This window comes from Neopsephotus bourkii, unplaced genomic scaffold (assembly GCF_033783945.1).
Source record: "Neopsephotus bourkii isolate Nb327-2 ecotype Australia unplaced genomic scaffold, CSIRO-AGI_Nbou_v1 NB_1740, whole genome shotgun sequence".
In the NCBI taxonomy this organism is placed as follows: Eukaryota; Metazoa; Chordata; class Aves; order Psittaciformes; family Psittacidae; genus Neopsephotus; species Neopsephotus bourkii.
The window spans coordinates 623,460-649,528 of NW_026902214.1; the positions used below are offsets into that span (position 1 = coordinate 623,460).

Sequence of the window (26,069 nt, forward strand, 5' to 3'; positions counted from 1 at the left end):
ACTACTCTGCACCAGCCCATTTGTTGCTTTCAAGATTTGTTTTGCAAATTTAATCCTTCAGCCTGTGCTAAATTGTGAAAGGCCCTTAAGGGCTGACTTCTGTCTTTTGCCTGGGTGACTGAAGCAGGATTTGTTTTAGAGGACTTCTTAACGCATGTCATAAGTAAGAGAATATTCCATCAATAATAATATTTTTTTTTTTATCTCTATGGCTAAATCAGTGCTAAAAGCTTTACGAAATCTTCCTGGCAGTATAATTTATGATTAGACCTGAGGGGTAAAGTCTAGCTCAGCGGTGTATTTCACATAAACAAGCGCTTAGAGTTGTGAATTGGGAAGGCAACTTCTCTGGCACAGAGGCAATTTATGACATTTTAAAAGCCTAGAGAAACTGAGACAGTAAAAAAAAAAAAAAATCAAAGGCTGGAATATTTCATGCTCTGACTTGTAATTTTAATTGTTTTGGGGCTTTTGTTGTTCTTGCATGCCAAGTTAGCAGCAAAAGCTGCAGCCCTTCTTTTAGCTACATTTCAAGTTAATTTGATGATCTTTTGTAATACCTCTAAATCCAACTTCCTGAAAAGAAATTCTTGCTTTTGGACTGTCTGAACTCTTCTAGGAACAGAAGCAACTTTTTTATCTCGATGGCATGGTGCAATAAGGTGGTCAAACCCAAGTTCACCTCAGATACTTGTCTTTCAGCTTTGAAATCTAAAAAATGGCTGAATATGCTCCTCCCTGTAAAGTATTCTGGGAAGTGGGTTGAACAGGTTAAATCCTGCCTCTGCTGGAACTGAGAGTAAACTCTTACACATCTTTTAAGTCTATATGCAGTATTGTTAGATTAAGGTTGAAACCTGTTTTGTCAGTAATGAGTGCATTCAGGTGTCCCATGAAGAACAGTAATACAGCTGGTTGTCTGATGGTCCTGTGGTGTCCTGAGTTAAAAGTGGACTACAAGGACTAATCTGATGAGTTTCTATGTTCTTCCCTTTCTGACCTCCAGTTTCTTTGTTGAAAGACATTATTGGGGGATGGTAATTTCTTAGGGTTTCAGTTTTTGGATCAGTCTTCTGGGTGCCTGGTTTAGACTATGGCAGAGTTGCCAAACTATCCAGAAAATATTTTTGTGTTATCAAGATCTTATCATGACAAAATGCATGTGCTAGTGAGTAATTAGTGCTGAAAATAAATGGCAGTTGAGGTGAATAGGTCATTACATGAATTACAACCATGTGACAATCACATCTGAACTGTGTCTTTTGGCCAGATAGGCAGTGAAATCTCTACTTCAGACTATTAGACTCAAATAATTTTGCGTGTTCCCTTTCCTTCCTTCTCTGACGCTTTCAATAGGCTTCATTTATTTCTCATCTTGCATTAAAACAATGGGGTTTGGTTTGGAAATAATTGGAAACTGACTGCAGATATTTTACCAACAGATTAAAGGGTATTAGCTACGTTTCAGATAGATTTTTATTCTCTGTTTCACAGCTGATTCTGTAAATAAACTTGCACAATCTGCAATTTAATCAAGCTTAATCTTTACCCCATCACCCACAGGAACTACCAGTGATGCAAACATTTGGGAAGTCCAATTGTATATACAGTGTTGCCTAAATCCTTTCATCTCTTTCAGAGAAATTCTTTCCTGTCTGCTGTCTAAAAAGCGAATTGCTTAACTTAGTATCAGCTCTTCCTGAAGGGAAAAAGGAAAAGGTTATTTTCTTAATTTTCTTTTTTAATTTTTTTAAATACAAAGTTATTAATGCTCTTATTATTTGCTGGAAGTTGAGTCTTGTTGCTTTCTTTGCTATGTGTACTTACAGACATCTATAAAAGACTTCATTTTTCTTGTTATTTATTAATATTTATTGCAGAATGGAACCTTCAGATGTAGGTATTTACACTGATGCTTTGAAACTCTGAGAAGACACATTTTGCATTTAGCATTAGTGTACCCATCTCACATGACTGAGAGTAAAGGTATTTTCAGTTACAGCACTCAGCACTTGACAGTCTAGAAAGAGATTCAGGTTCTCAACAAGTATACTTATTTTACTTTCCAAGAGCAGAGAAGGCTCCAAAGAAGGCATCCTCTCACTAATCCCGTATCAGGATTTAGTTAACATCTGATGTTCTGATGTCAAAATTGCTCTGTCCCCAGAAACCATCCTGCGATAAAATTAATGTCTTGAAGATAAGAACAGGCTGAAGCAAAGTAGATTGCTGGAACTAGGTGACTAAACTAACTGGAAGCTCATTCTTTGAGAACTTGCTTGGACAGTCTGTGCATTTATTTTTTTTTTTTAATGTGCATGAGTAGCTGCAGTTTCTAACTGTTGAGCTCCCTTGAGGAAATTAGCTTTGAGACAGGACTTGGAGGATAGTCATGGTAGATGAGGTCAGGAAGAGAGTTTGGGCCAAAAAGGCCCTTAATGCAGCATAAGAAGAATGTGATGCAAGAATCTTTCATTCTTGCTGCAGACCGCTCAGTGTGTGGTGTGTTTTTTGTTGTTTTTCCTTTTCCCCCCGACACACGAGTCTAATCTGTCAGCTGGTGTGATGAATGATGCTAGTCTGTAGCTGGAGAGCCATATGGCAATCTCTTCCCTTCACCACCACTTCATGCTGCAGCTCTGTGCTGCAGACCCAGCTCTATCTGGGAGGACCATGGGGAGGGAAGAGACCACAGCTGTGTCTGTACGCCTGTGACATAAGGACTGAACTACAGGGAGCCATGTAGGAAGCTAAATTGTGCACGTGTTTCTGTATGGTCCAGGATGGTCAGTAACTTCACGTTTGCAATTAGCATCCTTGCACCGAGCCCATGGGAGGGGGGATCTGCCCTCCCCGGGTCTCTCTGAAACATTGAGGGGTCTCACCCAGGACAAAAGGAGATCTTGCTCTCCTGCCTACCCAAGATTTTCCAGTGGGTGTCTTTGTGCTGGTGAGACCAGGAGGCTCCTGGTGTGCCAGCATCAGGGTCACTGGCTCTGCTCACAGCAACCCTCCTGCTAAAAGTCGGAGCCAAATGAAGGCTTGGGCTGCTTCATCCAAAGCCAGAAGCCCTGCTTCTCTGGCTGAGCACCTTGCTGCTGTTATTTTCAAATGCAAGTATTACAACTGGGCATTGAATCACTGATCCTTTTTTTAAGATGGATTTAAAGTAATATTTTAGAATTGTCAGGGATTGGGATGGGGTCAGCAGGCTGTTTAGAAAAAAAATGGTAGAAAACTTCTCAAAACTTTGGAACTGTATAACGAGTTCAGTTGTAACATGGGTAAAGGAGGAAGCATTTTTTAATGAAAACAGGATTATTTTTCTAGTTTTAATCTTGAAGTGGGTGGGGTGCCCACTGCATACAATTGGACCAGTGTGACTGAGCTACAGAAAAATAAGAGAGTGAATAAAACTGTGTTGTTTTTAAACAGCATAGATATGAGATAAATAAAACTGAGTTCTTTGCAGGGAATATACAGCACACCAGCATGTGAGTCACTGAAACATTGCTGAACTAATTTCAGCGCATGACTTCAGAGTTGTGACTGAATGAAGCAATATCAATAGTTTTGAAATATGAAGAAATATCAGCTAGCTCCCTGAGAAGATGCCTATGTAATTGCTTCCTGGGTTTCCTTTCCTCCCATTCTCTCCTGGTCTAAACTTTTGCTGGGTGGTTCCACATGGGACTGTGGAGGCAATCCAGTGGCTACCAGAATGGTAGAGGGAAGCAGAAGGAAAATGTATCTGTGAATGGGAAGGAAAAGGTCAGGTTTAGCTTCTACAGAGTCCCTGCTAGGCTGGCTCAGCTATAGCATCTAAGTTAACTCTTCACAACAGTGCATATGGGCATTTTAAAGTAGAATTTCAGAAGCAAGATGGGGGGAGGCTTAAGAATGTTGTCATGCAGTTTTAGAAGGTAAAGAAATGCCGGATTTGAGGTTGCTTGTGCAAAATAAATTCTGTACTCTTCTAGGTGTTTTTCACCTCTTAGCATTAACATCTGGTTGCTTCCACTAAGTTGTCTGGGGTGGCACTGGACAGGCCCTTTCTGTTTCTCCATCAGTGAGTCCTATCTCCCTTATCCAGACTCTCCATGTGCTTCCAGCTCACTTAATTCCCTTCAGCCCACCCAGTCGCCAGCCATGGTGTGGTTGTTATTGTTTGTGTGGGTTTGTTTGGTGGGTTCTTTTTTGGGGTTTAGTTTTTAAAGCTCTTTCACTGTTTCCTTCCAAAGCAGCCTCCCAGCCTGGCCTTCTCCATAGCCCAGTCATTGGCAAGAGAAAGAAGAGCACACCCTGTCTTCAGCTCTCATTCCAGCTCTAGTTTGTCATGGTACACAGCGGATTGATATCACATGTTGTCCTCCAGGAATGGTGACTGCTCTGCTGTTCTGGTCAGGGCTCCAGCTTGAGGAAAGGTGTGCAAAGTGAGAGTTCAGTCCGTGGAGGTTTGATCTCTAAACAAACTTAGGAAAGGCTTACTACTGTCAAATCAGGGTAAAGGTGCACCCCTCAATGTCAGATGTAATCTAATGGAATAGGAGATTTTATCCCCTATTACAAAGTTTTCCTTTTGAAGAAAAGGTCACAAGAAGCTTTTAATGCTGAAAAATTTAGCTTCAATTTCTGAAACATCTGAACCATTTGGCTGAAAATTATGCAAAAAAAACCCAAAAAAAACAGCCTCAGGCAGGCAGCTAGTGTGGAAAGTTTCAGCCCAAACTGCTATTTTGGCAAAGTTTTTAGCAATGAAAATGTGTTTAAGAGTGGAAAGTGTTGAACAATCTCTGTACTAAAGCAGAACTTACATTTTGGTAGATAAAGGGAACCTATACTGGAGTCTTAGGCTGAACTGCAGAAACTTGGGATTCCTCTTTCCTGAAAGGGGAAGCCTTTACCCAGCTTGAAATTCTCAAACTGTCAGCTGAACGTTTTTCTAACACTTGTTGTAGATACTTTCTGCACTACCAAGTGGAATGTGGAGAAGTTCTGTGCTAGCATAACTAAAACTTCAGGAAGAAAATCTTTTGGGTTGTGATAGCATACAAAGCATTTCTTGTGAGTTCCCACGGCACACTGCTAGTGCTGCCAGGAAGCCAAGCAGCGGATAGTGTTATGGGATTCAGTTTTATAATTAGTTCTGGACCATTCTGAGCATGTGCATCACCTGGGCTGGAAGTTAATGCAAAACCCCTTGGGTGTCTTGCTCCTCCATCCCAGAGGTGTTGTTCTAGAAACAGTGACTGCCCTGTACATCCTGTTTTGATTTTCTTGATTTATTCTCCTGCAGTTTATATACTGGCCATATGAAAGGCATGAATCTTGAGTCTGACTAATTGCGCTGCAAAATAAAGCTCTTTTCAGATCACACTGAAATTCTTACTGCACTTCTGCCCAGCCATGCGAGCTTACCCGGGCCACAGCTGCTTTTGTAACTCTTGATGAAACTTGAGACTAGGAGAAAGGTAGAGAAAATTAGTGTGCAGCTTTCTGAATGTTAACACCACACAGGATTTTTTTCAGTTCCATTCTGTTTTTTTATGACTCTGTTCAGCAGTGGAGTTATTTTTGCAAGTACCCTAGTTCGCTTGTATCTCATATTTAAGGACAAATTAGTTGGATAAAACATCCATCTATTAAGAGTTTATGTGCTGTTTGTGAGCTTTGTTTGTAGAGTCCTAATGTCTTACCTCAGTTAATAACATACTACAGAACCATTCTTTCATATGAATGAAAGCTCTTTGAATCTTCCCTCATATCTTTAAGATCTCTGTCCATTATTGTTGCTGTTCTGTGGTCTCTTTTGTTTTGTCTGCATCTTTTGATGTGTAAGGCAAAAAGCTGCTGGATGCATTGAAAATGCATGGAATCACTGCCTTCTGTATCCTGGTCAGAGTACCAATACATCTGTGAATTAAAAGTTTAAAAGAAAGTTTTGCTTCTGTCATTTTGTCACGTTTTTGACTCTTACTCATTTGTGACCCATTTTACAGTCTGTTCCTTTTCTGTAGTACTACTAGTTGTTCTTCACGCTGGTTTTATAGATCTGATTTCTCTTTCTTGCTACTTGCCCTCATTCAGTGTTTTCTTTTTTATTTCAGGCTATTTGATTTTGTACTTTCAAGAAATAAGTAATGTTCTGTGTTACCACTATGATCCAGGATATTCTTGGATGCTTCAGTTATGTTTTAAAAGTAAAAACAAAACTTAATTCATCATCATCTGATTGACAACGGGAGAATGGAACGATTTTGAAGTAGGGCTTATTCTGGTGTGTTTGTCTGTCTGTCCATCCCACCTTTTTTTTTCCCCTTCACCAGAAACATTCCATATCTGTCTGTCTGCAGTTCTCTGGACATACGAGTAAATGCGTGCATTCTTGAGATACAGCAAAATATTATCTCCTTCTTATGTACTATGAAAGCAGCAAAGCTGCTGCAAAACACATCAGTATTCTATTATTACACTTTTTCTTTTCCTCTTTTAATCTCATTGGTTTCAATTAATTCATAGTCCCTAGTATGTACTGAAACTTGAAGTTCATTGTGCTTATGATATGTAACTGTTATAGGCAGGTCCAATTACTGACTTTTCTTTCAATGAGATGCCTCTTGAATTCCTCTGTTGAAGATCATGTCTGCCTTACAGTGAGAGGTCGTAAGGATTACCTTTGATTTAATCGGTTTTAGCTTACTGTATTTTTTCATATGTGTCTGTCACTTTGAAATGCAGTCTTGGAAAACCCCTGTTTGTACCTTCCGATAGCTGCTTTGTGGATTTAGTACAAACCACTGCCTGAGCTCACAGTATTGCAGCAGAGCAGAAGAAATTTTTTGACATAGGTAGTCTTCTACTATTACGGCATGTATGGACAATATGAATATAATGTAAGCATTGCTTGTAATTGTGAAGAGGAAAAAACAAGCATCCCTGTTTTTTTGGAAAGAGCTGGTGTTCAACCTCCTCATACTCAAAGCATTAAAGTCAGGATGTGACAGACATGCAGTGATACGTTGAACCTCAACTAAGTTTCTCCATTATCTGTTTTCTTTAAGAAGCTGTTTCCCAGTGATTTCATGATACGTGTTTATTCTTCTGAACTTTTAAAAGGTCACTCATCATTTCAAGGGCTCTCTCAGATAATTAGTAATCAGTCTCACATCCTGAATACCAGCCGATCTAAGTGAAAACATAGTAACTGAGTCAGTTTGTTGTTTTGTTTCCAAGATTACAGTTGTAGATGCATGTTAATGCTCAAAAGAAGCTTGTATTCCTGTGATCAAATAGCAAGGCAAGCCTCATGGAAACAATGAGTTCATAAATTGTTGGCAGTGAAGTTAGAATTTTTTAATGATACTGAGCATTTCTAAATATATCCTATGAAATCTTTCTGCTCGGAAAAGAAAAAAAAAGAATTCATGCAAACATATTTACCATTTTAAAAATTTTGCTGTATTTGAAAAGTCTGGTATATCTGGAGCCTTGATACTGTGTTTTAGTTTCTTCTGGGAACTGAATTCAACCAGTATCACTAAACAAAGAGATTTGTGTTCTTAATATTTTTGGTGGGTACATGAAAGCATTTTACCAGCTGAAATATCAGTATTCTTGCGTGTTTGTGCTTTTTTTTTTTTAAGCCACAATTTTAACTAGTAAGTAAATAACATTATGCTTGACAAGTTACTGCAGAATATATCTAGCAAACCTTCTCAAAATAAAACAAAATGTGCACCCCCGTTGCTCCTCCGCACTGAGCATTGCCTGGATTTTGTTGATGGAATCATATGGGCTTCAGTTTCTTGCTTTCATTGCTGGCGTAACAAAAGTGGGTGGGATGTGTTCGCTGTTTTCCGTCTGTCTGGATTTTACAGTGCATGTCTGACAGCATGCATAACAGCTTATCAGTACTGGAGTAACACTTGCCTCCCTGAGATACTGTGGTGGAGCATGAGTTTGAATTAGTTTAGATGTAGGTGTAGTCAGACTTAAAAATCTGCTCTGTGCTAATGCTTAATTTTATCAAGTCAATCTAAAAAAAAAAAAAGACACACTTTTTATATGCTACCTTACTTAAACAGCTGAGTTTATAGTGTATTTTTTAAAATCAGCAAAGTTGTTTTTAAGAAAGGTGCAGTAATGGAAGTGCTGCGGTATACCTTCTTTTTCGCTAGGCAAATATGGCTTATGTTTACCAAAGCAGAGAGGGGAAAAAAGGCAAATAGAGGTTTTCGCTGTTAACTGTTTCCATGTCTCCTTTGTCTTACAAAGGCATTGCTTGTTCTTGAGTGATTAACTACTGTACAGGTACAGTATCAACAAACCTAAATGAATGCTTCTTTCCTCTGCTGTCTCAGAAAGCAGAAAAGGAAATAGACAAGTCATCCTTGTTTTTCTCAGTATGGTACTACTAAACAGTTATTTTTGAGTGGTTTCAAAATCAAGCTTTGGATAATTCTTGCCTTCTAAGCAATATTTGTATTTTCTCATCATGATCATAAAGACATGATTCTGTTGGGTGGCATAAAACTTCTATGAATCCTAGCAGCTGTATTGAACTCTTGAATGCTTTGCTCCCTCACTTACCAAGAGTTTCAATGGAAGCCTACACATAGGAAACTGTTGTTTGGGGTTTGATAGAGGGATGTGTCCAGGTTTTACTTAAGTTGTCTTCAGCAGCATTCTTCTGTGCATGTCTTCCTACTATTTTCAGGAAACAAAAATGGTTTAAATTGCATAGAGGGATAACTGCCTGCTTGTCCCAAGATCCTTCTTGATCTTTTTCTCCCAAAGAAATAATAGTTTAAGCTTTGGATTTTAGCCTGTCATTCTTAAGGGGCTCACTGCAGAAGAGTTAGGCTTATTTCTGTAATCTCATGCTCTTCATGGGTTTAAGGGAATTGCTTACAAGAGTTCATAGGTATCCTGTTTCTTGGGCTTACTTGAGGCTGGGTTGATCCCTTCCCCGCCCAGCACTGCATTCTTTACTTCTGCACATATTTCAGTTATCTGCCATTCTTCTACAGCTTCTTAAAAAACTCAGTATCGCTTTTCCTAGCTCATCATTAAACATTTGTATTATAAGACCTGGCTATGTCATTTTTTGTACTGTTAAGTATAAAGCTTATGAAGTGGTATAAAGCATCTGCAGCTCAGAGGCACTTGGAGCCAAAACACCTTGTGTGAAACCTGCCCCATGACAGGCAGAGCTTATTTTTCTCCAGTATTGTCAGGAAGCAGTAGTGTTGCTGAGCTGCCCTGGTGGGTTTCTGTGAAAAACGGTGCAGGCTTTCCAAGTTGACTCTTTGTAACCAGGCTCTTGGAACATGAATGAGTGCATTAGTCTCCAGACAGGTGCAACTGAATGTCCATAATTTCTATTGTTCCTCTTCATATTTTCACACACTCTCATTGTCTTTGAGTTTAGTAGTAGTGCATTGACCTTCTCTTAATACATGCAGCTTTCCTGCACAGGTTACTGTAATAGCCTGTGTTTTGCATTCCCATAGCGTGCTTTGTTCCACCATGTTCTTCCTCTCACCAGCTGATTCCTATTTCTTTATTTTCTTTTTAACCGTATTTGCATAAAGATATGGATGGTTTACTGTTATTTTCCTTCCTCATCAACTTGCAACTGGTCCAGATTTATTTTTAGAATTTCACCTTATCTCTTCCTTGCATTTGCTTGTGGTTTAAGAACTTTCTGCTTATTGTTTCTTTTTATAGCTTCCTGTAAAGAAAAAATCCTTAAACATAAATATGGGTTTGAAAACAAGGGAGACGATTGTTTTACTAAGTATAACTGACCCGCATGTTAGTCTCGCATTTCAGACACACACACCTAATCTAAAGTAACCTGTCATGTTTGTTTGGGTTTTTTTTCTACAAACTAACCAACTTACCAAGAACCATTTTATACATTCTTACAATAACAGCTCATAAAGAACCCAAAATCTGGTATGAAAAAGTTTTTCCACATTTGGGGAAAGGACCTGTATTATTCTGGCTTTTCTTGCAGCATATCTCATTGCAGTTTGAACTGCTTTTAAGCTCTCACATGCACAAGACAGTGTCTGTGGAATAGCAAAGCGAATCGGGTCTGCGCATATGCTACAAGCAGTTATTTGGCTCCAGCATATGGCAAACGAGTGCAATGTTACTGCACAGCCACATTGCTGTAGTCCCTGCAGTTTCTTATTTCAGCCTGCAGTTGGGAAACAAGATACTGTGTGTGTCACAGGTAGACAGATTCATACTCCTGAAAATGCTTTAGAGTTTTTCTGGCAGTCGTATGTTAACCCCCTGATGTTCCTCCTTTTTAATTATGTATTTTGAGAAAGCATTCCAGAGTTCAATACAGTGCTAGACTGGATTCATAGAACTCTTACACCACACAGCAGACTCATACCCTTATGATCATGATGAGCAGTTTTGAAAATTGCTTAGCATGGAGGAATTATCTGAAGCTTGGTTTTGAAACCATTCAAATATAACTGTTCAGCAGCACCGTACTGAGAAAACAAGGATGACTTGTCCATCTAGTATCTTTTGTCTTTTATATTTCCTTCTTTGAATAGGATAGCAGATTTTGATTGTAGTGGAAAAGGAACAAAAGTACTTCTTTCTTGGAAAAAACATGTGCAGTAAACAAATGGGAATGTTCTTGTAGTCAGTGACACACTCCCCGAACATGAAAGAACACAACTGCTGTTCATCTCCTGCAGCAATTTGTGTAGGTGTCTTCCAGTCCAGAGAAGGTAAGCCTGTGTATTTTGGTGAAAGATGTGTTTTCTAGTGCTCTATTCAGAACTACTCAGACAGCATCTTAAAACATTGCTGCAAAAAGACTCAATAGCAAAGGAGGCATCACCAGCAGTGAGGATGCCACCAGCAATGAAGCCAGTGGCAACACTTCCACTATTAAGGTGTTACATAAGCTTTTCCAAATATGAAAGTGAGCAACTGAGGTGGATCTTGGCCCTACAAGGGCAGAACCAGCAAGGGCACAGGGCACGAATTGTATTTTGGAGAGGACAGCCTGCTGCCAAGAGATTGCCACGGTACTGCCAGCAGCTCTGACATAGCTGCACACATGTATCAACAGGCCTCTAGGCACATCCCCAGAAGAGTCTGCTTTAAGATTCTCTCATTTCTGTCCTGGAGGACAGAATGGATCAAAGCCATCTTTCTAGAGAGCCACAGAAGAATCTAGAATTTGCAACAGAAATTTTGTCATCTCAACTTGGTATTTCACAGCTTCAGTTCAGATGAGATCATTATCCAAATGATGAGTCAGTCCAGTTCAATCTTTTGGCATGTTCTGTCTGTGCTGCAAGTGGACTGGACTCCACCAAAACCCTTTGAGAGCTTTTGGAGTGTCTATTACTCCTGTGCCATCTTGACAGCTCAGAGAATACACAGAAAAAAAGATACTCCAGGAGCAAGGACTGAAATGGCCCGTTCAACCTGTTTGTGTTTCGTTTTCTGCCATGGTAAGCTCTGGTTTACCTTAGTGCAGAAATTGTAGTGTACACCAACCAGTGTAATTTTGGAGTTTGTCCTGCATAAAACACTAAACTGATCTGTCAGCTGTTACTGTAGACAATGAATTAAACTTTAAGAGAAAAACAATACCGCAAAAGAAATAGAATCATAGAATAGTTAGGGTTGGAAAGGACCTTAAGACCGGTCAATTGCTGAGGTGAGTAGCTTGAGAGAGGACGCCTTGAACACCAGAGCGGGGAGAGACCAGCGTCCAGGAGCCTCAACTCAGAGTGACAAGAGCCACCGAGGGAGCCTCAAGTCCTCGACAGGACCTGCTCAGGAGCTGGCAGCTCAGCTGACGCGATCAGCTGACTCACAGGGGGCGGAGCCAGGAGGAGCGGCACCAGCCCTGAGTGGGTAAAAACTGCCCCAGGGAGCGCAAGTGATCGGGAGCGTGGCGAACAGAGCGGGTCGAGGCAGTTCGCGCGAGTCATCATCATCACCATGGCTTGACTTCGCGAACGAAGATTTGGGAAGGGCTTTACCCACGCTTACTACAAGCGCGCTGATGACTAAGGCGGCCAGTGTGGGATAGGCAAATCCGGCTACAAAAAGCACAAGAAGCGCGGGTAGGCGAGTGGGATGGTGAGCACTCGCCACATGACCAGGGCCCAGTCTGGGAGCTCTGCTCTGGCTGCCCCGACAGTGGCCAGCATAGGCTCCCAGACAGAGCTGATGAGAGGGGAGGCTGCAGTGCAGACTTCGGGGTGTAGAGAGTGCCTGCAGTGCTCTGGTGAGGGAAAGGTGCACAATGGGCAGGGCTGCACTGGGTGCTCCCTGGTGGAGGTCCTCCTGCAGCAGGTGACTGAGCTGCAGGAAGCTATTAATAGGCTACAAGATGTCAGGGTAGCTGAGAGGAAGCAGGAATGCTTGCTCCCTGCCCAAACTGTGCAGAGTCCTCAAGCTTCCCCTCTAGCTCATGGAGGAAAGAAGGAGGTTGTTAACACTTGAAGCTGGGAATTGGTGACAAAAAAAAAACAACAACAAAAAAAGGAGGAAAAGGACAATTAAAAGCAAGGGACTTCCTCCGAAACCTGTTGCCCCCATGCAGAACCGCTTTGCTGTCCGGGGGGGGGGGACACTCATAAGAAAACGCATTTATGCCAGAAACAGCCGGCTGATGCACTGGTAAAGAAGATTTCTGCTGGTACTGCCAGGAAGAAGCGGCAAGTCGTAGTAGTAGGGGATTCTACTTTGAAAAGGACAGAGGCACTCGTTTGTCTTCCTGACCCGGTCTCAAGGGAGGTGTGTTGCCTACCAGGGGCACAGATCAGGGATGTGGCAGAGAGGCTGCCTGCTCTGGTAAGCCCCACGGACTATTACCCACTTCTGGTGATACATGTGGGTGCTAGGGATATAGATAGTAGTAGCCTGGGGAGCATAAAGAAGGACTACAGAGCCCTGGGAGAGGTGGTTAAGGGCTCTGGAGCTCAGATAGTCTTTTCATCTGTTCTCCAGGATACAGGGGGGGGACCTAAAAAAAGCTAGGAGGATTAGCCAGGTTAATAAATGGTAAAAGGGTGGTGTCACAGTCAGGGGTTTGGGTGTCTTGAACATGGGACCCAAGTTTGTAGGCCAGGTCTAGCAGGGGCTGGTGGAGCTGGTCCTATAAAGAAGGGGAAGAGCAGTTTTGGTAGGAGGCTTGCCAGACTGGTCAAGGAGGCTTTAAACTAGATGTGTTGGGGGAGGGGGGCATCATTCCATCCCAACACACCCAGTCAGTTGCCAGCACCTATAATAAATGCTCGGAGCAATGCAGAGATATTCCGGCTGCTCCAGCCAATGAGCCGGCTTCATTTGGAGCTCGGCTCAGATGCCTCTATACAAATGCCCGTAGCATGGGGAACAAACAAGAGGAATTAGAGATGTGTGCTCGTCTATGGGGGTATGATATTATAGGCATCACAGAAACATGGTGGGATGGCTCCTATGACTGGAGTGTTGGAATGGAAGGTTACAGACTCTTTAGAAAAGACAGGCCTGGCAGGCGCGGAGGGGGAGTTGCCCTTTATGTTAGGGATAGGCTGGAGAGTATGGAACTCTGTCTGGGGACTGGTGAGCAGTTAACAGAGAGCTTGTGGGTCAGGGTTAAAGGGAAAACAGTGATGGGAGACATTACTGTGGGGATCTGTTATAGACCGCCTGATCAAGAGGAATCTGCGGATGAAGCACTCTATAGGCAGATAGGAAAAGCCTCACGCTCACAGGCCCTCGTTCTCATGGGTGACTTCAACCACCCTGACATCTGTTGGAATGACGGTACGGCCCGGCACAAGCAATCCAGGAGGTTCCTTGATTGTGTGGAAGACAACTTCCTTCTGCAAGTAATAGAGGAACCGACAAGGAGAGGTGCCATGCTTGACCTTGTGCTCACCAACAGGGAAGGGCTCGTTGGAAATGTGGCACTGCAGGGCAGCCTTGGATGCACGTAGACTATGAGATGATTCTATGATCATCTAGTTCCAGTCCCTGGCCTCGGCAGGGCAGCCCTCACACTAAACCATATCATAGAATCAGAGAATAGTTAGGGTTGGAAAGGACCTTAAGATCATCAAGTTCTACCCCCTGCCATGGGCAGGGACAACTCACACTAAACCATGTCACCCAAGGCTCTTTCCAACCTGGCCTTGAACACTGCCAGGGATGGAGCATTCACAACCTCCCTGGGCCAAACCCATTCCAGTGCCTCACCACCCTAACAGGAAAGAATTTCCTCCTTATATCCAATCTAAACTTCCCCTGTTCAAGTTTTAACCCGTTACCCCTTGTCCTATCACTACAGTCCCTAATGAAGAGTCCATCCCCAGCATCCCTATATGCCCCCTTCAGATACTGGAAGGCTGCTATGAGGTCTCCATGCAGCCTTCTCTTCTCCAGTCTGAACAGCCCCAACTTTCTCAGCCGATCTTCATACAGGAGGTGCTCCAGTCCCCTGATCATTCTCATGGCCTCCTCTGGACTTGTTCCAACAGCTCCATGTCCTTTTTATATTGAGGACACCAGAACTATACACAATACTCCAAGTGAGGTCTCACAAGAGCAGAATAAAGCGGTAGGATCACCTTCTTCGACCTGCTGGTCACACTCCTTTTGATGTTTTTGTCTTCACACTGAGGTAGTCTGGTTTGATTTTTCTCTTTCTTTCTTTCCTCTCCCTTGATGCTTTGGACCAGTCTCATAACCAGTGAACAGTGAGAGAGCATTTTGAAAAAGGCAAAAAAAAAAAAAAAAAAAAGCAAACCAAAAAACCCACAAACAAGCAAACAAAACAGAACAAAACAAACAAAAAATCACCAAAACCAAACAACCCCCTCCACAATGCCCCCCAAAACCAACTAACAAAAAAACTCACCCCCAAACCTCCAAAGAAAAAAAAAAACAAACCACAAAACAACCCCGAACAAACAAACAGAAAATGCTGGTTTGGTCAGCATATTCTATTTTAGGCTCAAATGGTTTTGAGTATTTGATTACTTTGCTGACTTAGTAATTCTGTAGTCTTAACATTACCCAATAACCAGAGATCGGCAGAAGAACAAGATCTGCCCACTTGAGGTAGAGGTAAGTGTCCTGTTCTGTCTTTTCCACCCTTGTTGGTTCTATGATTCTATGTTTGAGGAAGGTACTGCAAACAGGAGTGTATGTGAATGGTGGCACTGTGTGGCACTGTGCACAGCTTAAACTGTTAAACTAGGAGACCTTTTTGGAATTCATGAGATTCTGCGTAAAATTCTGATAAATGTTTAAACAAATGTCTGGTCTGCATGACCATATTTTCTTTTCATTTTATAATGCTGCTGATGATTAATGCAGATCTGTTTTATTTTGTGATGAGTTGAGTGTTTAGGATAGCCTACAAAGCAGATAGATTTTCTTAAAGCTAGTAGTATGCAATGACTTTTTCTTAGTAATAGATTTCTGTGTAGCTATTGTGAGGTCTTCAGGTACATAGGTTTGATTTTGACTTATTTGTATTTCCCAATGGGGAAAACATAATCAAGAACTTTCTACCTCTTGGCAATAGTACAATCAGATGCCACATATCACTAGTTTGTAGACTGTGTTTGCTTTCAAAGGATTAATGTCAGTGAAAGCTTAAAAGAAAATGTACCAAATCAAGACCTGAAAAGGCTGTCTGTCTGTCCTGAAGTAAGTCCACTCCCTATAGCCTTGTGGGACCAGCTGAACATCTATTGTTGTCTTAATGCTTCGTTCTTTTCAATAAGGTGTGCATGTGGGCAGAATCATCCCCTATAAGTGTCATGACTGAAGTTATGTTCTCTGAAGTACAAGTAGAAAAGACTAATTCTAGAGGTGGCTTTGCTTCTTTGCAGGTGAATTTGTATTGCCTGATAGAGTGAGCAAGCTGCTGTGGCATGCTGTTACGGGAATTATCATTTTCAACAGCGAATATTGTAGGAAAAAATTACAGTTTAGTAACTATTTTTTTCCTCAGTGACCAGGAAAATCAATGTTACTTTTGGAGATATGATCATTTCATTTTGTATCATTTGTCTATGGTCATACTTGGTGGAGAAGAAGTACCTTTGCAGGCAGTGTGTTAGGGCTGGAGAGTGAAAGTGACAGAGGAATAGCTGAGGTCTGTGTTTGAAAGATGACAAGAAAAGCAGCTGGCACAGGTCCAGCTTTAGTTTGCACCATTAAGTGCTGCTGCGACACAAACTGCAGGACATTAGTAGCAGAAAGGTGATAAGAGCATTTTCAGAGGAAGTGAAGCTGAGAAAACTACAGATGGATTTTGCCTCTAGCTCTTTTCAGAGAGCTAAACCCTAAAAATTTGTAGTAGTTATTCATTTTCACAGTTGTATACATTTTAAGAATAGAAAGGACTGCTATCAATACTTAGTCTAGCAAGTCAAAATGCGTAAAAAAAGCCAGAATTTTTTATGTGGCTCAGCTTGTAGAAGTATGTCCAATCTCGTCTTCAGGATTGAATTCAGTTGCTAAAATTAATCATATGTCTCTTTTTGTTCCTTGCTCTAAATGGGGTTTCCAGAATTTGAATTACTAGTCTGGACTTTTCCAAGCTCTTTTCAGTGTGCTTCCATTTTAAAGTTTAGAGATCCTGACTGAACACAGCATACTGTACTTACAATGAATGAAATATGCAGTATAGGGAACATCTCAGTTCAGTTCTTTTCTCATGGCCATGATTAGATGGTTAGCCATTAACAGCATTTAAAGCTCATGTTCATTAGATGTTCACAGAGATATTGCACTTTTTTTCAAATTTACTGTTGTACATTGTGCCCAGATACTTTCACTATATACACACCTTTCCAGTATGGGAACATGGCAGCTGTGATCCATCACAACCATTTGCATTTACCTTGAGTCACTGTTGGTTCTCCTTAGCTCCAATACAATGAAAAGTCAGTGTTTAATAAAGGTGTTCCTGTCAAGCACATGTTTGTGTGTGTTACTGTGTTGAGCTGCTCATCTGTATTGATTATTTTTGAAGGGTGTTTCACTTTCAGTTTCAATTAAGAGGAGCAGAAATGAATACATACGTTCTGAAATATGATAGGTTCTCTATCTTATCTGTCACTGATCTTGTAGCTGGGTAGTTTCTTGAGCTTTCTGTCCTGGATCCAAAGTGCATCCTGTTCTGCCAAAAGTGTGTCCTTTCTGTGCTGAGGGAATGTTGCAAATCATGGAACGGGAACAGTCAATACTTGTGAGGTGACTTGCTAACTGGTGGCTCTCTGAAGGGAATGACTGTTGTAGAAGGCTGTTTACAGACATACGCAGTGAGCAACAGTTCAAATATCACTGGGTCCTTCCTGATCACAAAGGGCAGTCCTCAGGTGCACAGCCTTAGGTCTTGCCTCAGGAATAAAATGAACACCGGGGTGGTCAGACAGGATGCTGGTCCATAACCTTTGTGGTTGCTGTGCTAATGCAGCCACAACTGTGAAAGCAGATATGGCACAGTTTCCTTTTGAGAACTAACTAAGCAGTGTTTTCTTCATACAAGTAACCAAGCCTGTTTGCCAGGGTGTCTGCTTCGCCTAAGGCAAATGAGAGTCAGAGTAGGATGTCCTATGTTGACCTAACTTCAGCAGGCACCTGCAAGGTGCCTTTTTCTTAAGCTTGTTTGTCCAAAACAGCTTCTCTTCCTTTCAGTTTGAGAGATTGCTGCTTCCTAACAGTCCTTGCATCTTTGATCTGCTGTGTTTGTGAGGCTTTTCCTGTCTTAGTATTGTCTTTTAGTAAGCAATTCTCCAGTTCGCTGAGAAGTGGCATAACTGAGTCATTCTTTCCTGCCTATTTTTCTCACCAGCCTCATATTAAACAATAACCAATATATTAGTATAATAAATATCTTAACACAGTATTCATAAATTATTAAAAGCAGTTCCAAATCTGTCATGATGAGCTCATGGGAGTGAATTGCTTTTTACAGGAAGATCAGATTCCAGGTTTTTCTGGGCTGATGCTTCAGCTCAAGCACACACTATTAACTGTTTAAACAGCTAAAGTTGATCTTCCTTTTAAAGTAAAAAGCCTTCATATAAAAATAGCAAGGATTTGTTTGCTACCAAATATTAGTAGTACTTTACTTCTGACTTCCCATTTTCCTGCTAACCACTCTTTCTCTCACTGAAGCCCTTTAGAAGCTGTGGTTTTCAGTTGTTAGAAGTAATTGCAACACAATGAACATTTGTGTCCTCTTGACAGAGGTGATATTGTAGGTTTCCAAGAAAGGAGGCTTGAGGTGAGACTCCTGAAGATTGAGACTTCTGTGAGCTATTCTGTGAGGAATCGAAGTAGGAAAGGAAACTCATTATTCCACTCCCAGTTGGTAAATTCCTGAGCAGTTAGGCCATCACTAATTGTAGCCAAGATTGCTCCCTTAGTGATGATTTTTAATGTGATGTGTAATTTTCTCTTGAGATAGCAACAATAGAAATACTACACATTAGTTTTTTTCTGAGCCTTGTAGGTTTTAATAAATTTTGGAATTGCAAAAGATCTCAAGTAAGTTTTCAAAACTCAACATAATGGCTGTAAGTTTAAGGAATTTTGTAAGTCAACAAATACAGAGCAATGAAACAAATCTCCTGCTTGAGAATTTGCGGTTCAGAAGAGATGCTGGAAATCCAAGTTAGCTTGATCTCCTCTTAGTGGGGGGGCAATAAGTAATGTTTTGTCTGGATGAGGGAAGAGGGAAATGAATCCTGTATTTAAACTTCCCCTGCAGTTGGTCTGAAAATTTGGAAACTCTCATTCTTCTAGTGATATTTCAGTGAGGTTTTGGCCCTGTTAAAGTCAGTGGGAGTTTTGCCATGGCTTTTAATGAGGTCAGAAAAAGAACAGTACATTTCAACTGCCTTTTTTTTTTTTTTTTTAAAGCTTGGAAGTAAGTTTTATATTCCATTCATTCACAGTGATGTATTCTAGAAACAAATCCACCTGTAATTAGATGACATTTTCCACAGCATGATAGAAAAAGCCCACTTGCAGGATAGGATGGAATAACAATCTCACACAACCTCAGGAAAACAGTGACTGTCAGCATGGGAGGTGTGTGGTTTTTTATTTTTTATCTGTTGGCATACGTAGAAATTGGGCATTTGGATGCATGAGGGATAGTTTAATTTAAGATTTTACATTTAAAAGCTCTGCCTTTGGTAGGAGAAGGCTGAAGTAAACAAGGTGTAATTCTAATGAATGAAAATAGGAATGGAAATGGCAAGGAAATGGCAAATGGAAATGGCAAGGAATTAGGGATCTGATTAGAATAATTCAGTGAGCTTTAACTATTTTGCAAAATGTTTCAGTTATATTTCACATTTTACATTGTGCCAACAGGAACAAGACATGACGTACTGTAACTTTACATTCCTTTTATAAGTGAAATGCATCTGTCTATGAACAGATTATGGCATGTTTTCAACAGCTTGTCACAATAATGCACTCATTAATATGCCTGTGCAGGTTTATAGTGTTTAAATATTTATGAGATATGCAAATGTTTGCTCTCCTTTAATTCAAAAGTGATGACTAATCAAAGCTTTGCTTTCTGTTCTTTAAGTAAAAAGCTCTGCTCTGGAATGTTGTTTCAGTAGGAAATAATCTGATGAAAATATGAAGGTGGATGGAGGGGAGGGTATCTTTTGCTTATTCCCTGATGTTTGTCTGAATCTGTGCAATCACTTCAGCTTTAAAGCAACTTCTCCTCTTCTGTTATCTGACCCTGAATATTTTTGATGACTTTGAAATGTGTTGCATTTAAAAAACAAAACAAGGACACACTGAAGTATGCAAGTGTCCTTCTCTCTTCTCAGTCCAGGTGCGCTTCCCATGGTATGTACTCAGAAACCAGAAACTAGTGCCAGCAGAGCACCTTGTCATCTAAGAGAAAGCTTACTCCAAATCTTTTGGGACACCTTGTCTTTCTTTAAGTACTAATCCTTACCCCTGTTCTCTTGTGACGGGGAAATGTGATTAACATACCTTTTCTTACATTTGCAAGTCGTCTGTAAGTGTTGGGGATAGAAATGCAGAAGTGAACTTTTAGCAAGGTGGATTGGTGCCATCTCCTGAGAAATGCTGCTTGGTGTCTGGTCCACTACTTTGACAATTATGTGGATGTCAGCAGTAGCCTGCCCTCTCCTTGTGGACAGCAGCTTCTGGAAGAATGCACCTCCTGTGAGGGGACCAAGTAGGAGGAGAAGTTTATTTACTCACAGTTATCACTCCCCCAGAAAATGAATACTCTCTAATGCCCATCCCACACCGTCCAAGCGTTCCTTCTGCCTCCACAGTTTGGTGGGTGCTTTACTGTGATAGGGAGGGTGAGCTCACAGTTAACTTGTCCAGCAATACCTAGGGATGGAAGATGCATAAAGTGGAAGCTCATGTCGACCTGGGTGGGAGTCAGCTTGAGGTAATTGAGTCTTAGTGTGTGAGCCTCTTTCTGTTTGCTTTAAGTAGTTAGTCTGCAAGCATCAACATAAATACGAATCACTTCCACTCTTGCAGTTCAAAGCATTTTCACAGTGTTTATAACTGCTAACGAACAATGTTTCAGAGAAAGCAGAACCCAGGCCTCTAAGATTTGCACATTTTGGGTTATGAGATGCTGAAGCTTGTGTATTGTAAACAAGGTTTAGAAACTCCTCTGTGTAGTTGTACTTTGGACTGTAGCAAGCTTTCGAAGAAGATGTCTAATTGTGCCTGGATTTATTTTACAAATTGGGACTGTTTCAGCAGTCTGTGTGGCCTTCTATTCAGCTGTTTGTTTAAGACAAGCCAAAAGCCACTTATCAAAAGATGATTTATTCTCAGTCTTGAGCTGACAGAACAAGGCTGGGAATGGCAAAAACTGAATTATAGGGTTTAGCCTGAGCCTATCTTCAGTCAAACCATGAAGGGAGCATGAAGGACTGGCCCTAACATTGTTCTGGAAAGTACTCACAGGTCTCTTGTACGTTGCTTGTAGGACACCTTTTTAAAACAAACAGCTGTGGTATGTGATTGACTCAGATTTGAACTTTGCAGCTGTTCCTTCCTATATGCCTGATACGCCAAAGGAAAACCCTGCAGCTCTACATCTCTAATATCAAAATGTTAATTTAAATATTATAATTTTATTCAGCTTCTGACTTCCTGGGTTTGGCAGTGTAAGCAAAATAGAGGCAAGTATGTTTCTTTATCTAGTTCAGAAAAATATATGTTATTTATTTACTTAGCATATAGCAGTGTTGTGTAGGAAAAGATAACAGCTGAATAGTATTAGCTAGAAATGTGAAAATATAACTTGAGACAGTGTATCTGGCAGTAAGAATTTTTCTGTCAAAGAGGAAGAAAGTTTTGCTGATATTTTAAGATAGATTGTTTTCTTAGAGTAAACAACCAAAAGATTTTTGCATTCAGGGACTCAGTTTTATTCTGTCTGAAAGTTGTGAGGATCTAATGTTCTCACTGACATCTTTTCACTGTATTGGTCTTCACTTGAGGTAGAGCCTGCCCATGAGCATGATTCAGGGAGCAGAGTAAATAAGACTGAATATGTAGTTTTGACCTGTCCAGAAGCTGTGCATCTGGGGAACGATGGTTGGGTGGGATGGTACTGCTGAGACTCTCACACTGGGGAGCTGCTGTGGTCTGAAGCTTATGTGAGTGCTTGTATGCGGGGCTGTTTTTCTCTTGGGGCACCCACTTACACAGCACGGATGACCTTCTTCCACACCTGTACAATTGAATGCAATAGGGGGAGGCCCAAATGACTAAGGGGCAAGCTTACTTTTTGTAGTCTGCTTCCTCAGAACTATTTTGAAAGAGTTAATACCAAAGGGGTTAAAGAACCATTGTATATTTTGAGTTTGGGCTGTCAAAGCAAATATTTTGACAGTCAGTCAGAAGTGCATATTGAGTGTTGTGCTGTGAAGAACATACAGTTCTGTCATGGGAGAAACTTGTTAAGGGTTTTCAAGCTTGCAAGGGCCTAGCTTGAGTTTCTCTGTTGAACAAAAATCGAAGAAACAGGTCAAGCAGAGTGCTGGAGGGAAGCTTCATGAAGTGCAGTTATTTAGCTGGAAAGGCTTCCATGCACAAACATGCTGTCAGAGTTGCTTGAGAACTGGATAGGTTCATTTGGAAACTCAAGTGTGGAGTGTGTTGGAAAGAAAAGAGTAAACTACACAAGTGTGACTGAACTGTAACTTATCTTCAGTACTCTACCTGCAGTCTTTCCTTGCTAAGTCTCGCAAATAAGGAGTGGCCCTGCCCCTCCTCTCATCCATGTGCCATACTTTTTCTGTCTCTGTCTGCTCATGAAAAGGAGTTGTATTTGTGTGGCCCCTGCCCCTCTTCTGGTCTTGCCATCCTACTTCATACATTTCTGTCTATCATCTGCTCACAAAAAGGAGTTGTAGATGAGTTGCACTCCTATGCGAAGGCATCACTAGCGCAAGAATAAATTTAAGCAGTTCACCCATGAATAAAGGTACATTGCTCTGGAGATACATTTTGTATCATAAATGAATAGTTACCTGGCAAAAGCTGAATTGTGAAGATTTCATTGGAAAGTGAGATATAATCTATTGAAATGTAGTTATTGATGACATTGACTAACTTTTCAGTGCTGTGAATTTTCCCTGTGCTGCAAAACGGGGAAGTATGTGTTCCAGTGAAGTCCTGAGATTTGACATGACCTCCATATCATCTTTAGACAGGCTGTGTTGCTTATGAAGTGACTTTTCTGAAGATACTCTGTTTTAAAATGTTGCTATAATTTATTCACGGGCTTGCATTTCATATGGAAAAGAAGCCCATGGATTGGTCTTTTCTGATTCTAATACAGCATCCCATATTTGTTATCAGTGCTATGTCTTTATGGCTTCCAGTGTTCATCTGGAGTTTCCACCTACTTAGGTAAATACAAACTTTGTTCTCATCTGAATTCAATAAATAGTGTTTTCTTTTCAGCAGGTAAAGAGTAAGCAGTAACAGCTATGATATGTGTTCAAGTCCTATGTCTCTTGCACGTTAATTAAAAACCTTGAAGTACAAAGGTGAGGAGTTCATATGGGTGTGGTACTTGCACAGAAATGCAGATTCTGCCTGTGCAGATTCAGAATTTCTCTTAAAAAATTCAAGACATTTTCTATTAAATTCTCTTCAGTTGTGCAGATCACATTAGAAGAATGTAGGTCTGGAGTGGACATTTCCTACATTCCAGTTGTTATTTAAAGTGGAAATACTAAGAGAATTAACTTTTTTTGGCAGGTTGATGCTTCATCTCTCTGTTATTACAAAGGGTGTATGCAAGTCAGCGATATGTCAGGTTGCTTGAAATCTTCTGGTTTTTCTCCCCCAGAATGGACACCGAGCTGAACTGTTATCTCAGTGTGGCTAAAAGCACAACTAAATATGTTTTGCCTTTTTCAAGGCAATGCCATTATATTGAACTACGAGTGACAAAATTCAGTTGTTGCAGAGCAACTTAAGTCTGTGTGTTTGCTAATACCAAAGGAGTCTGCAGATCTAGACAAGGAAGGCAAATATGGATAAAATCTTGAGGATGATTCAGTACAACTGCTACAGGAGGGAGCAGAAATTGCTGGATGAAATTCTGAATGTGTTGAAGTTGTGGGTGTGTGTTTTGTTTCACATTCAGTGGGACTAGGATTCAACCACTGGGCTCTAGACTCTTAAGAAATAAATACCAAACCCATGACAAAGCTGAAAAAAAATGGGAATGTCTGTTTTCCTTGCATCTGCTGACCCCTTTGTGCTTGGCAGCAGTGCAGCAGTGAGGTCCAGATCTGGTTCTCGACTCTCTTGTCTCCAGTTCAATGTTGGTATTTTGCTTTTTGTGAGGAAAACTTGGAAGTGCTATGTTCTCATCACAGAGGGAGTAACATGAGGGCATTTCCTGCTCCCATCCTTGCTTTCAGGCGACAGTTTCAGTTCAAGCACAGAGGCGTGTGCAATGACCCATTTGTTATTTTGAGGCCAATATTTGGGTACAAGTTGGAAGTACAGTGATCTCTGATTGCCCCTTGCATTAAGATAAGTGTAACTCTGGGAATATCATCAGCTACTGTTCAAAGGTGGCATAAAGGCTTGGGTAAAGCCCTGGGAAGGGGGGAATTCAGAGGATTCAGGAAGCTCCAGGCTGACTGGCAGCCCCTCTTACTGGGGCTCTTGGCCACTTGGCAGCAACTGAGGTGTTTTTCCGCAGATTCCTGTTTACGGTGGTGTTAAGTCTCCAGAGGCTGCCGGTGGCAGCATCAGTTCAAGATGAGTTGTGTGACATACCTGCAGGCAAAATGCTTTTCTGAATCAGTGGTGCAAACCTGGATACAGAACTCAGGGAAGCAGTATTCCTGCAAAACTCAGGCTTCAAAGCAATGGGCTGTGTCACCACATAGCAGGGTGGGCTGTCCCAGCTGTAGTCCTGTTTGCCTCCTCTTGAGGATGGTGCTGGCTCAGCTGCAGTCAGTAGAAGGTTGGAAGGTTGGAACAAGGTTCCCTCATTGCCCTTTGCACCCAGGTGCCCATGGCCGACGAAGCTGTGCCTGGTTTCCGTCCTGAAGGTGTGACGTGCTGCCTTCCCAAGCTGAAGGCAGGAGCTGTGTGTCCGTGAAACTGCTTAAACATGTAGAAGTATTTTGCTGAGTGTAGCTGCCAGCAACCTCAGTGATTTCTACCAGAGGAAGATGATGGTGTGCTGGTAGGAGTGGGTGGGACCACTGGGTGTGACTGAGACCTTTGCTTGAGAAGTGCTTGGCAAACACCCGCAGTGGGATGGGGAGAGCAAATACCGTAAGTACTGCTGGGCAGCCAGAGGTTAATCACTGTGCTGGGACAAACCCAGGAGGTTTCCAGCAGGCTCTCCTTAACCAGCCCTTGTTAGAGCGGTTGCATTTTGATGTGGATCTGCACTAGATCTTGGCTCTTTGTGGGGGGTGGAAATGAAGACTTTTTCTCACCACTGATGTGTTGTCTCTTTTTTTCCTGTAGGTGTGTGATGTCAAACAGTGGGCAGTCCTTGCAGCCTCCCCCGCCAGCCTGCAACATCATGTGCCAGTATGAATATTAAGAAAGAAGAGTGTACTTCAGAGCTCAGCATCCCAGAAAGAAAAAAGGAGGAACAGAAAGAACAAATAACTGCACTGCTTGCAAAACTTGGGGCCGTTTACTTTTTCTTCTGAGAAGTATCATCTTGGCATCTCTGAGACAGCTGAAAAAGCAGGCAGAACAGCTACTGGGATTTTCTTAGGGTCCTTTTTTTCTTTTTTAACTTAATTTTTTCCTACCCTTGTGCCTGGATTTTAAGACCATCAGCTGCACTGATCACAGGCACTGAACACCAATATGTGTCATGTCATTGTAACGTGTCGGTCAATGCTGTGGACTCTCCTGAGTATTGTGGTGGCTTTTGCAGAGCTCATAGCTTTCATGAGCGCAGACTGGCTGATCGGCAAAGCAAAGCCTTCAAGCTCCGAGGATGTGGACAACAGAACAGGGGGGTCACAGGAACCTTACTATCCAACTCTGGGCATCTACGGGCGCTGCACAAGAATCTCCCACATGCAGTTTTCTAGACGAGACACGCTTTGTGGTCCTTACGCCGAAAACTTCAATGAGATTGCCAGTGGGTTCTGGCAGGCAACTGCTATTTTCCTAGCTGTGGGAATCATGATTCTCTGTGCCGTGGCATTTGTGTCTGTCTTTACTATGTGTGTGCAGAGTATTATGAAGAAAAGCATTTTTAATGTCTGTGGGCTGCTACAAGGGATTGCAGGTATGTGTATGTTGAGAGCAACTAAAGTTTTTAATTTTGGGGCCATTCAGCTGAAGAAATGTAGTGATTCTGTTCCATCTGCAGATAGACGGCATTAGACAGACCCAGAGCAGTTCTATATGCTGGTTGTTTATTCAAACAACTGAAATTTATAGCTACACAGCATGTAATACATCGACATTGGCAGCACAGTTGCAGCCTGATGTGTGCCAAAATGAGCTGACCAGTGTTGCTTTTGTTT

The 26,069-nt window shown here is 41.5% G+C and overlaps 1 protein-coding gene across 6 annotated transcripts in view; it reads left to right on the plus strand.

The window, feature by feature from the left end:
* Window positions 1-26,069, plus strand: part of LHFPL2 (LHFPL tetraspan subfamily member 2) — a 125,766-nt gene that overhangs the window by 85,143 nt on the left and 14,554 nt on the right. For all 6 annotated transcript variants that reach the window (XM_061376811.1, XM_061376813.1, XM_061376812.1 and 3 more), the window contains one exon: window positions 25,045-25,828. In XM_061376811.1, the coding sequence (XP_061232795.1) occupies window positions 25,399-25,828 (430 nt within the window). In that variant the 5' untranslated portion in view covers window positions 25,045-25,398. The remainder of the gene's footprint in view (window positions 1-25,044; window positions 25,829-26,069) is intronic.